The sequence below is a fragment of the Tupaia chinensis genome, unplaced genomic scaffold, assembly GCF_000334495.1.
Source record: "Tupaia chinensis unplaced genomic scaffold, TupChi_1.0 Scaffold147038_1, whole genome shotgun sequence".
Classification (NCBI taxonomy): Eukaryota; Metazoa; Chordata; class Mammalia; order Scandentia; family Tupaiidae; genus Tupaia; species Tupaia belangeri.
Window position 1 is genome coordinate 1,218,156 of NW_006206889.1, and position 12,357 is coordinate 1,230,512.

Genomic DNA, 12,357 nt, shown 5'->3' on the forward strand with positions numbered 1-12,357 from the left:
ACAAGATGGGGTGCAGCAGGGACAGTATAGTCCCTGGCACATGGCACCCCTGCCTAGTAACTGGGAGATGGGAATCTGCACTGTTTCCTAAGATGAGTAGGGAACAAAACTGCTCCCTGGGGACTTCTATCCTCCTGGTGGCCCCCAGGTGCCCAGGCAGGCCTGAGCTGAGTTGGGCTGGTCAGAGCAGCGCCTGCGGGGAGGGCAGGGTGGGCAGGGTGGCACTAAGCCTGGGTGTGTTTCTGCTGATGGGGCAGCCTCTGCTTGAGCTCATGCCTTTCCAGAGAAATCCCCTTAATGCCTCCATTCTGTTCACGGCGTATATAGGGAGGGCTGGAGCCCCAGCTCCCCACTGCGCTGCCCAGAGGCCCCTGCCTGCCCTTGCCAGCCCCTGGGTCCCTGCAGTGCTGAAGCCAAACATGGACGTCACCATCCAGCACCCTTGGTTCAAGCGCGCTCTGGGGCCCTTCTACCCCAGCCGGCTGTTTGACCAGTTCTTCGGCGAGGGCCTCTTTGAGTACGACCTGCTGCCCTTCCTGTCCTCCACCATCAGCCCCTACTACCGCCAGTCACTCTTTCGCACGGTGCTGGACTCTGGCATCTCTGAGGTAAGACCCTGCCTGTGGCACAGGCTTCTCCTTGTGGGTTGGGAGGGTCCAGGCCACAGACAGAGGAGAGCAGGGATTTCCAAGGGTGTCGCCTCTGTCCTTGGTGCTTTGGTTCCACGGAGCAGGTGGTGATGGCTGCAGGGTTGCTGCCTGCCTCTTGCCTGCTCACCTGCTCTGGCCGGGCAGGGCCTGGACCCCCCTGGCTGCCTGGCTTCTGCAGAGCCCCATGCCAGGGGGAGGGATGGAAGAGGAGCAGCCGAGCCCGACCGCTGTCTTTTCCTCCATCAGCTCATGACCCATATGTGGTTTGTAATGCACCAACCACATGCTGGAAACCCCAGGAACAACCCCGGCAAGGCAAGTGGGGCGCAGACGCGAGCTCTCTGGGTCCGGCTGTCCTCTGCAATCTCTCTTCTGAGCCAAGGAGGTCTGGGTGCGGGTGGGCCACATGTCCGAGATCCAGACAGGAGGGCCTTCCAGCAGAAACCTAGCCCTTTTATAGTTGGCCAAGCTCTGTGGAATGGTGGTTCTTCCCAGGTTCACCCAGGTGCCTCAGCAAGGGCCCAGAGGAGCTTCTGGGAGACTAGTGCAGGGTCCGCAGTCCTGGAGGGGCTAAGTTGCACCCACTGCCTGGGCAGATGACTCTCTGAATTGATGCAGCGCCAATCAGCAGCAAGGATCACAGAAAGGAGCCTGATGCGATGCTCCACGCTGCAAAGTGAGGGGAGAGTGAGACTAGAAGTGCTTTGAGGGCTGGGCAGTTGACCCACGGTGCAGGCCTTGGGCAGCAGCAGGTCCTTGGAGAGCAGGCTCCCAAGGACAAGGTGGAGCTGGGCAGAGACTTTATTCTGAATGCCAGCCAACCAATAACCAGCCAACCAATACATAACAAGCCTCTTAGCCATAACCAAACAACCAGCTAGCTCATAACTAGCTACCCAACCCACAAACAGCCAGTCAACCCACCACTAACCAGGCAGTCAACAGACATTCCCACCTGAACCCTCAGCTTTTAGAGCTCAGTCTAGTTCCTGTTGACATAGTGACATGATCCCTGACCCTGGAGCTCTGTCCCACTTGATGTACAGAGCAGTGACCTGCAATGTCTACTCTGATCACTGGGGAACCAGAGCCACTGGCCACCACCCATGCTAGAGGCCACCAGCCCCCCAGGGCCACACCATACTCCCTCCCTGAGCCAGTGGCCCTTGGGTGGTTCCACATGAGGCATTTGGGTTGCAGGTCCGATCCGACCGGGACAAGTTTGTCATCTTCCTCGACGTGAAGCACTTCTCTCCAGAGGACCTGACTGTGAAGGTGCTGGAGGACTTCGTGGAGATCCATGGCAAGCACAACGAGAGGCAGGTGAGCTCCCACATGGCCTTCTGCAGGCCCTTGACTGCACAAGAGGCAGGTGGGGCAGGAGATCTCAGCGTCTCCCTCGGGGCAGAGCTACATCAGTCTAAACACGGCCATCCTCTCTTAGAGGCATGGAGGGCACTGTCATTCCTGAGCCCTTCCTGCATGGCCAGGTGGCAGGTGAACGTGGTTGAGGGTCCAGGTTAGGGTCCCCTGTCGGGTGCTGCTCCCAGTTGTCACCAACTACCTTCAGATCACCCAGATGACAGGGTGAGATTAGGAAGGCCCCAAGGACTTGAAGCAACCCGAGCCGTGGTGTTCTCACATAAAAGCCACCTTTGGTCAGTGAGCCATGATGGCAGTTAGTGGCGTTTCTTGGTGCCCCAGGGCTATGCGTGGCTGCTGCATAACCGCCCAGCAGTCCTTTGCTGCCAGTGCCCTGTCTCAGGCTACAGAAGGCAGAGCTGACCCCAAAGAGGTCCCGCCTGCTGGGTCCCGCAGAGAGTACTAGGCAGGCTGAATCAGGGCCTTACCCTGTCATGTGACTCCCATGTGGTTGGAGACCTTATGGGTCCCTGGAGTTTGTGAAGGAGGCCCTGGGGCCCTGGGGCTGGTGTGAAGCTGGCAGGGCTAGGAAGAGCAAACAGCTCAGGCAGCCTCGTCCCCCCTGAGCCAGAGAGCAGAGAGGGCCTGCATGTGTGGCTGTTAGCCGGTCTGTTTCTCTGGCTGGGTTCCCTTCGGTGACTGAAGTGATGTGCTCTATCTCTGCCCTCTCTCCCGTGGGTGTGGAAGGCCCGCGATGGTGGCCAGCTTAGCAGGCCCATGCTCTGGAGAATGCCCCAGCAGGGTGTGTTGACCCTGCAAGGTGGAACTGCAGGGGCCCTGGGCCTGAGCAGGCAGAATGTGCAGGCTGGGGCACAGAACCCTTCCTCCGATTTGAGGGAGAAATCAGAGTGGGAAGAGGCAAGCACAGGGCAGCAAATGGCCCCAGGCAGGTGGGACCTGCTGTGTGGCCAAGACCCAAGTTCTCTGGTCTGTCTTGGAGGCCAGGCTGAAACTCCAGGGCTCAGGGAGCTAGGGTGTAAACCGTTATCTCAGGAGGGGTGCTAGCGACAGGGATGTCTGTCTGCTGGCCAGCCCCATCTCTCTGAGAGGCCCGGCAGCCTTGCCCCTCGTGTGGTCTGGGAGGGGACAACGGCTGCCTACTGTGGTGGCATCTGACTGCTCCCCCCTCAGGATGATCACGGCTACATTTCCCGGGAGTTCCACCGCCGCTACCGCCTGCCCTCCAACGTGGACCAGTCGGCGCTCTCCTGCTCCCTGTCAGCGGACGGCATGCTGACCTTCTCGGGCCCCAAGGTCCAGTCGGGCCTGGACGCTGGCCACAGCGAGCGAGCCATCCCCGTGTCCCGAGAGGAGAAGCCCAGCTCTGCGCCCTCATCCTAAGCAGGCCCGCTTCGGCTGCCACCCCTGCGGCCCCGCCCCACCCTGGGGGCCCCAGAGAGGAGTGATGTTTGTCTTCCTTGGCTTTCCTTTTTCTGTTTTCTCTTCATCTTCTCAGACGGAGTGAGGGCTTGAGGGAGTGGGCCGGGGGCTCGGGCTCAGCTTAGGTGCTGCAGCTCCGGGGTGGCCCAGACCCCACACTGGCCAGTCAGTGGCGGTGACCGCATCTCACACTTGTTCAGAGAGCAGCCTCGCCCCAGGGACGTAGGTGGCCTTCGCTTTGCTGGGAGCTCGGAGGACGGGGTGACCACACCCTGAGGACACCCCTTGCTGAGCACATGGAGGCCCCTGGGCCTCAGGTCCAGGTGGGGCATCTTGCTACCAAAGGCAGCCTCCCCCACAGCAGGCCCTGCCCACGCCTCCTGGGGCGCCGAGGTCTGCTGGGCCCAGGCCCCGTGTACCGGGCTCTCGGCAGCCTGCTCATCTCAGCCCACCTTCCTCTGACCCCTTCTGTGTAGTACCGCTCTGGGGACGTGTCCCCCTGAGAATGCACCGTGGCAGTCAATAAAGAACAGGTGACCCAGCAACGGGCCTCTGGCGGTTGTGCTGTCTCCATCAAGGGATGAGGGTGGAGGGTGGGGTGGGTTGTCTACTGCAGCTCAGGCCCTGGTCTCCATGTCCCTGCCTGTCTCCCAGGTGGAAGTGTCTCCTGACTTTGCAGGAAGGAGAGGCCCTGGGGTGAAGCATCTGGAGCAGGAGGGAGAAGAACGCCTGTGGCTTGTGGGAGGGAGCAGGGCTGAGCGTGTGGGGTAGGCAGCCTGCCCCCCCCACCAGGAGCCTCTGTCCAGCCTCCCTTGGGGTCTGCTTTGAGGACACTGTGCATTTGTGCAGTCACAATGTGGACACTTCCATGGGGACCACATCCTGGGCTTTGCTCCTTGGCCTCCATGGCACCCTCAGGGCTTGTGCTGCCAGTATCCTGGGGAGCACCTGGCCCTTCTTGGCCCCTGCCCAGACCCCACAATGGGGTGGGAAACTTGCCAGAGGGTCCATGACCCCCCTCCAGAGCAACAGCCGAGGCAAGTGGGTGGGAAGAGTGGCAGCTCACCTGGGAGCCAGTGCTATCAGGCCACGTGAAGGGTCCCACCTCTGGGAGGTGGTGGGGCACCGGAGACCCTGACAGGCCACACGGGACAGCCCAGAGGGTGACACTCAGCATCCTCCTCCTGGGAGAGAGGGACACACAGGAGGATTCCAAACAGCGAGCATGCTGAACAGGTGGTGGGGAAGGCACTGCCCCTTCAACTTTAGTGACAGACCACATACATACACACACACACACACATGCACACACCCATCACAATATAGTGTACACATGTATACCTATCACACATATATGTGCATGCATCTACACATATGCATGGTCTATACCTCATACCATGCACACCACATATACCCACCATATACCCTATACACTCCCATCACACATACATAGTGTACACATGTCCACTTATCACACATGTGCGTGCATGTACCTACACATACACACACACACACCTCATACCACATATACCACACACATCACATATACCCACCATATACCCTATACACTCCCATCACACATACATAGTGTACACATGTCCACTTATCACACATGTGCATGCATGTACCTACACATACACACACACACACACCTCATACCACATATACCACACACATCACATATACCCACCATATACACTATACACACCCAGCACACATACATAGTGTACACATGCAAACTTATCACACGTGTGTGTGCATATACCTACACATACACACACACATCTCATACCACACACACCATACACCCACCATATATACACTATATGCACCCACCACACATACATAGTGTCCATGTGTCCACTTATCACACACGTGTACACATACCTACACACACTCATACCTCATACCACACACACCATACACCCAGCATACACACTATATGTTCCCGTCACACATACACAGCCCACACATGCACACCCATCACACGCATATGCTGTGTTCCCCTCCACAAGCTAGACCCTCTCTGTCCCTGGCTTGGCCTCATCAAAGCATGGCTCTTGTCACAGGACCCCCAGGGCCTATTCTGCCATGGAATGCACCCCTGTGCAAAGGGGGAGTGCCCTGCAGCAGCGGCAACAACGGCCACTCCCTCTGCCAACATCCCCGTACCTGCCAGCCTGTGAGAGCCACTCCAGCACTTTGCGAATAGATTTCGGAGCCTTTCCCGGGCCCACCAGATCAGTCTGCAGGGAGGGAGTGTGGGATCTGTGCTTCTGATGCTCACTCCAGGTGGGAGGTGCTGGGATTACAGCAGGCCCCTCCTCACGTGGGGGAGTGGAGGAAAGAAGTCAGCTGGAAGCTGCCTTGCCAGGCTCAGGGTCTCAGCTTCTCCAGTGCTCACTCGGCACCCTCTCCTCCCACTCAGCGTGACACCTGGATGTAGGTTCGTGGTTGTGGAGCAGGGATTACCCACGCCCCCCTCCTGAAATCCCGTCTTCACCTTGAGCAGCAGGGTCGTCATTGTCGTCATTGTCGTCAGCACCACCGTCATCATCGCCTTCATCCTCATTTCACCACATCACCGTCATCACTATCAGCACCGTCAGCACCATTGCCCCCACTTTTGTCACCGTCACGATGATCAACACCATCGCCATCATCATCATCACCCTCGCCCTCGTGGAACCCACAGCAGCAGCAGCAGCGGGAACAGCAGGAGCCCTGTGCCAGCCACGCTGGTAACAACCGTCATGCACAGCAACTGTGTCCTGGGTCCCCTCCTTAGGTGGGAAATCTCAGCGAAGGACTGGAGTTACTTGCTTCGTGACCCCCAGCTGGTGAGGGTTTGGGCCAGCACCCACCCTTGTCTGACCTCAAAGCCAGGACTCAGACCCCACTAGCTGGGTGATTATTACGGTGTCACGCCTAACCTGTAAGCTGAGAGACCCTGAGGAAGTCAGGTGCGAGTCCTGTTGTGCTGGTGATTTACAGTGTGACCTCAGGCAGGTTCAAGTCCCTTCCTCAGCAGTTAACTGAAGGTGGTGGACTAGATTCTCACTGAGCAGCCAGCCTCCTTTCCTTCTTTGCGCCGAACACCAGCGTTTATAAGTACACCACCAGGTGGCAGCAGAAGCCTTGCTTGGCGGCCAACCCCTTGGCCTGCAGGAGATTGAGAGCATCAGCCTGAAAGGTCACCTTCACTCGTCCAGAGGACGGGAAGCAGCCGCAACAAACATCCGCAGAGCGCCAGGCTCAGGAAACCTTCGGGCTGTGTGAGGCAGACTGGGGGGCGGGGGGACCCTACCTTGACCCCGGGGAGTTGGTGTGCAGCAGAGGAGACTGAAATCAGGAGGCCCTGAAGCTCTAGGAGGAGCCGGGTATTTCTTTACAGTAAAGCACTTTGTGGTTTCATTTGCTTGTTTGCGAAATCATTTGAAAAAGGAGAACTCATTGTCTGGCAGGTCAGCGCAGTACAGTCCCCCGTGGCTCTGGCGGGGTCTCCTCCTGTGCAGAATGACGTCAGCCTCAGCTTGCAGCCAGTTCAGCTCTGGCCTTTTCCTGTGAAGACTCTAACAGTGGCTGTCACAGCAGCCCCTGTCCTGCCTACATCCGCCTGCTGCCTGGTGTGGAACAGGGCAGGGAGGCGTCCCTGCTGGGTGGCCTCAGCTGACACAGGTGTCCCAGGTCCCAGGGTCAGAGGTCCAGCTAGCTGCTCATGTGGCTACTGAGAGGGGCAGAGACCTGGAGACTTGTGCCTGGGGGCACAGACAGTCCAGTGTGAAAGGAAAAGACCCTGGAGGTTGAGAACAAGGTCCTGCTTTGCAAGGCCAGGCAGCCTTCTCTCTATAGGCAGGCACCTGCCTCTGTACCCCCTTGGTCCTCAGGAAAGAAGGGCCCCATTCAGGCTGGGGCAGCCACCACGAGACCTCTGTCATTATGGGCCTCGGGCTGCTGGGTAGTGCCTGATGTGGGGAGGCTCTGCTGCTGTGGGATTTCCTCTGAGATCCCAGGCTGAGGTTGGGACTGCCGGGGCAGGAGAGTGGGGCGGGCCTAGACCTTTGTGTTCAGGTCGCTCCCATTAGGAAAGACACACCCAGGTGCCCAGACATGCACAACACAAAAATACACATGTGCACATATCATACACCACACACTCACAGGTGCACACACAAGCGTACACATACATACATGCACAATGCAATACACACATGCACAACACATGTGAACACAAACACTCAGCACCCCCACCCCCAGACATGCAAACATATGCCCCATAGGAACAGAAGTACACACATGGAATGGTCACATATCCATGTACGTTTGCACACGCACACATCTGGAATGGTCACTACTGAGCTCTGAGTCTGTTGCTAGCCTTTTATCGCACTGACCTCCCTCTGTGTCTGATTTGAACTTGAATTTGAAAGATACGCTCACAAAGACACCTTCTCTCCTTTCTCCACCTTGAGGAACAATCCCTTCCTTGTGAGCTGGTCTGCAGACTCTTTGATATCCAGGTGCTTTTTGGGGGACCTGATAACCTTCTGATGTTAGAGCTGCAAGAGAGAGGGGTGATATGTGCTCAAGGGTACCCCAAGGCCAGGGGAAGGAGGGGCAGTGAGGAGGGGGGAGGGGCTTGCTCTCCTAAGAAGACATCAGCCACGTGAGCGCCTTGCTTTGACCACTAGGAACGAGAAATTGATTTAAAACATGGCTTGTGTCAAAATTCAGCTTTCCACAGCCAGCTGAACAGTGCTTGCCATCCTTTGGGGGCTTTGTGGATTGTTTCCAATCAGGAGCACCACCAAGGGAAGGCACATCAGAACTGGAGGACTGAGCATGAAGATGGGACACCCCAAGTGCTGTCCACATTTGGCAGGGACATTGGGCCCCCGTGACCCTGGTAGTGACTTTCGGATGGTGCTAAGAGGAAGCAGAACTCCTAGCAGAGGCGCTCAGGGCTTCCTTATCTCTGACAGCTGGTGATGGCCAAATGTGGGAGTTCCTGTGTGCAGGACCATCCTCACTTGGGTCCCCCCCACCCCAAAGGCCCTTCCAGTGACTGGTGTCCTCTTGCTGTTTCCATGATGAAAAACGGAATGAAGAGTGTGGCCTGAGGACGTGTGGCCTGCAAGGGGCTGCTGGGTACAAACTCAGGACACTCTGCAGGACTCACGTGCTCCTCTCCCACTCCGTGACTGCTGTGCCTGGGTGGTTGTACGCAGTGAGTTCTGCAGGAGCTGGCTGAGTCCAGCAGGACCATGGCGTCCTGGAGCTGCCCCGACGAACAACTACAAGCCAGGGGCTCAAAACAGCAGAGATTCACTCAGAGGCCCGAAGTCCAAGATCAAGGCCAAGTTTATTCCCCACAAGGGCTCGAGGGATGGCTGCCCTTGTCCTCTGCAGCTCCCAGTGGCCCCAAGGGTTCCTCTGCTTGTGGAAGATGGCTCCAATCTCTGTCCCAGGGCTGCTTGCTTTCTTCCCTGTGTCTGCCTTCACAGGACATTCTTCTCATCTGTCTTCCCATCTTCCTAGAAGGACATCAGTCATTGATAGGATTTGAGGCTCACCCTAATCCAGGATGATCTCACCCCAGTCCTTAGCTTAATTATTAATATATCCGCAAAGACTCTTTTCCCAAATAAGGTCACGTTTCAAGGCTCTGGGGTTTAGAACTTAAACATATCTTTTTTTGGGACATTATTCCCCCCTCAGCAAATACCCACAACATCTCCAAGCTACACTATCCTTGCTCTGGGAGACACTTCATGCACCACTGTGCATGTTCCTCTCAGGGAGAATCTGAGGTCAATGGGTCAGAGACCAGCCCCTTTTAAAGATGACACAACTAAGGCCCAGAAATGCAGAGCCAGAGGACAGGGGGTCTGGGGTGGGAGTCCCAGCTCAACCACTGGTGGACAACCTGGGCTTGAACACCAGGACCATGAACAAAACACAAAACTCCTGAGGGCCTTTGTGAGAAGTTCTGTGATTCATTGAGTTTTCAGCAAATTAAAGTGGGTGGCTTGTGATGCATTTGATGAAAGAACCCACAAAAATCACCCCCAAGATCCCAGGCGCCTCTCTTCTTCTAAGAGGTGGGTTTGGACACGTCTGGTTGAGGTGGTTAGAGAGAGGCCCCTGGTTTCTTTTCTTTCTTTCTTTCTTTTTTTTTTTTTTTTCCATGTGGGAACTGGTTGTCTTACCCACCAGGCCATGAAACCAACCTTCAGTCAAAAATGTTTTAAATAATTTTACTAGAGTTACAAAATAATAACTATTTTTTAAAATTATATGATGGTTAGGTGAATTATTTGATGATCAAAACATGGGCTGCTTTTCCTTTAAAAAAAAATTATTGGGGTCAGCAGATTGCCTAGTGCTTACATCACTGGACTCCCACATTGCCGACTGTGGTTTGACTCCCAGACCTGGTGGCTTGAAACTCATGCAGGGCGCATGTGTGTGCATGCACAAGATCCTGGAATGGAAGAAAAGGGATTGTGGTGTGGCCATTCCCCCTGGAGGATGATTTCTCACTTTCCCTCTCACTGTTTCTGTCTCTGTCTCTCTGTCTCTAGTGAGTGCATGTGTCTTAAGACAAAAAACCCTCTAAAACTTTTTTTTTAATTAATTAATTTATTTATTTATTTTCGCTATAGGGCGCGTGCACTCGCCAGACAGAGAGAGAGAGAAACATAGAGACAGAAAGTGAGAAATCACCCCCCAGGGGGGATGGCCATGCCGCAATCCGTTCTCCTCCATTCTCCTCTTGGGATCTTGGGCACGTACGCACACGCGCCCGGTGTGAGTTTTAAGTCCGGGATGCGAACTGTGGTCGACTACGTGGGAGTCCAGCGACATAGCCATTATGCTAACTGCTGGTTCCCAAGGCTCCTGGTTTCTAAGAGAACCTCTTAAGAGCTGAGCCAGCATTCTCACCTGCAATGGTGGTGTTATTATGGACAGTCCCATGTCAACCCACATGAGGGTGCTTGCCCTCTGATGCCCTGAGGCTAAGTGCCCACCAATGATTCACCTGTTAGCAGATCCTCAGCAGCCACTGACCCAGACGTGGTGCAGCCACCCACAGGGCCCCAGAAACTCCCAGGAGCCAGGAAATGCCCTGGGTTCCTCCTGGGGAATGGAGGCCCTGTCCTGCCAGGGAGATGGCCCTGAGCAGAAAGCTTGCTCAGAACACCCTGCCCTGAGGCTGCAGCAGCAGAGGTCCCAGCAGACCACACCCCACCAAGGGAGGCTGTGGGGGTATGCTCTGCAGTGGTTGTACCTGGAGAAGTGAGAAGGCCCAGAAAGGGCACCTCAGCCCCCTTTGCTGGGGGTTTCTCTCTCTTCCTGTCCAAGCCTCTCCTGCTCAGCCTGCCCAGCACCTCCAGCCCAGGCTGCACACACATCACCGGAGCCATCCTATGGTCCCGGTCTGGGTGCTGCCTCAGACTGGGGTTTAAATGGCCTGAGGGTAGCTGGGTGGGGAAGTGGGAGTTGGTGAAAGGCCCCAGTGATTCTCTGCAGTTGTGTGAGACCCGCTCATCTGAGAGGGCTTCTCACTGTACCCCACATGTTGGGGGGGGGGATTGGGGACACCGTCTTGGCCTGCCTCCCTGAACCTCCTGGCCTTCCTTATGAGGCCCTCACTGGACAACAAGGGGTCGTCTTCCTTGGGATCATCCAGAACCCCTACTCACCTTGCTAGGTGCCAGGCCCAGGCCCCCTCTTCTCATCCAAATGTGGCCTCGGACCCCTCTGCCTTGCTCATGGACAAGATTCGGGACGAAGTGGCAAACCCAGGTCCCTGAGGTGCTCACATCTCATCGAAGAGGACAATTTCCATTTTGCAAACGGAGATGTAGGTCTTCACCCAAAGCCTGCCTTCTCTACACAGGACTCCAGCGGCAGGGGAGGGGGTGACCCGAGGGAAAAGCCTGTGGTCCTAGAGGTACTGCTGCCAAGCACATTCATCAGGGGGCAGAGCAGGGCCACAGGATCCCGGCTTTAAGATGAGGATAGGTGGCCCGAGGGAGTTCATGGAAGACAGAAACTGTGGCCAGCCTGTGCCATCCTGGGCTCAGGGATGAGCAGAGCTGGCACCAGTGTGGCACTGGGAGGGAAATGCCAGGCTAGGGGCTTCCGGCAGCACCACCCTGCTTAGGACCCACCTTCTGCAGGACAGGAGTCATGGCTGGGGTGGAGCATGGGTACAAGCAGCTGGGGAGGCTCCACCACCAGCACTCCCACGCCTCCAATGGTTGCCGTGCCACCCGAGCCTGAAGGCCCTGTCTCTTCGAGGGCCAGAGAGGCCACAGGAGATGATGCCTCCGGGTGCAGGGCTGAGCCCATGGGGAGCCTCATGAGGGAAGGCTCTGCATTGCTCCCGCCCAGGTTCTATTCCTTCTCCGTGTTGGCCTGCACTGGTACTTCTCTGTGCGCCACCAGTGACTTCCTTCCTCCTCCCTTCCCTTCTTCCTCCCATCTCCCTACTTCCATGGCCAGAGAACACATGTGTTTGCCAGAGAGAGAGAGAACAAACCCCCTAACGGGGCATGATCATGCTAGAATCTCTCTCTCTCTTTTTTTTTCCTATTTCTCCTGTCAGGATTTTGGGCATGCACACACATGTGCTCAGCACGTTTTTCTGAGATTTGAACCATAAACAGCCATGTGGGATACTACTCTCCTCACACTGCTCTGTGCCTCAGGACTGGCCCAACGAGGGATCTTCCGTAAACTCATGTTCTGACCCAGCAGATGGGGGTAGCTGAGTCACCAGTCAGCGCTCCAGGAGGAGAACGGGTGCCAGGGCAGGCACACGACATGTAGGAGGACATGGGGACCTCTTCTTCTGGAGGAAAATGACCTTGGGCAAATCACTAGGTTATTTCAGCAG

The 12,357-nt window shown here is 56.3% G+C and overlaps 1 protein-coding gene across 1 annotated transcript; it reads left to right on the forward strand.

Annotated features, from left to right (window-relative positions):
- Positions 1 to 320: 320 nt before the first annotated feature.
- On the forward strand, positions 321 to 3,991 carry CRYAA (crystallin alpha A). The gene is made up of 3 exons (XM_006169434.2): positions 321 to 608; positions 1,851 to 1,973; positions 3,204 to 3,991. Exons 1-3 carry the CDS (start codon positions 420 to 422, stop codon positions 3,411 to 3,413), a joined length of 522 nt encoding a protein of 173 aa, XP_006169496.1. The 5' UTR covers positions 321 to 419; the 3' UTR covers positions 3,414 to 3,991.
- Positions 3,992 to 12,357: the final 8,366 nt, after the last annotated feature.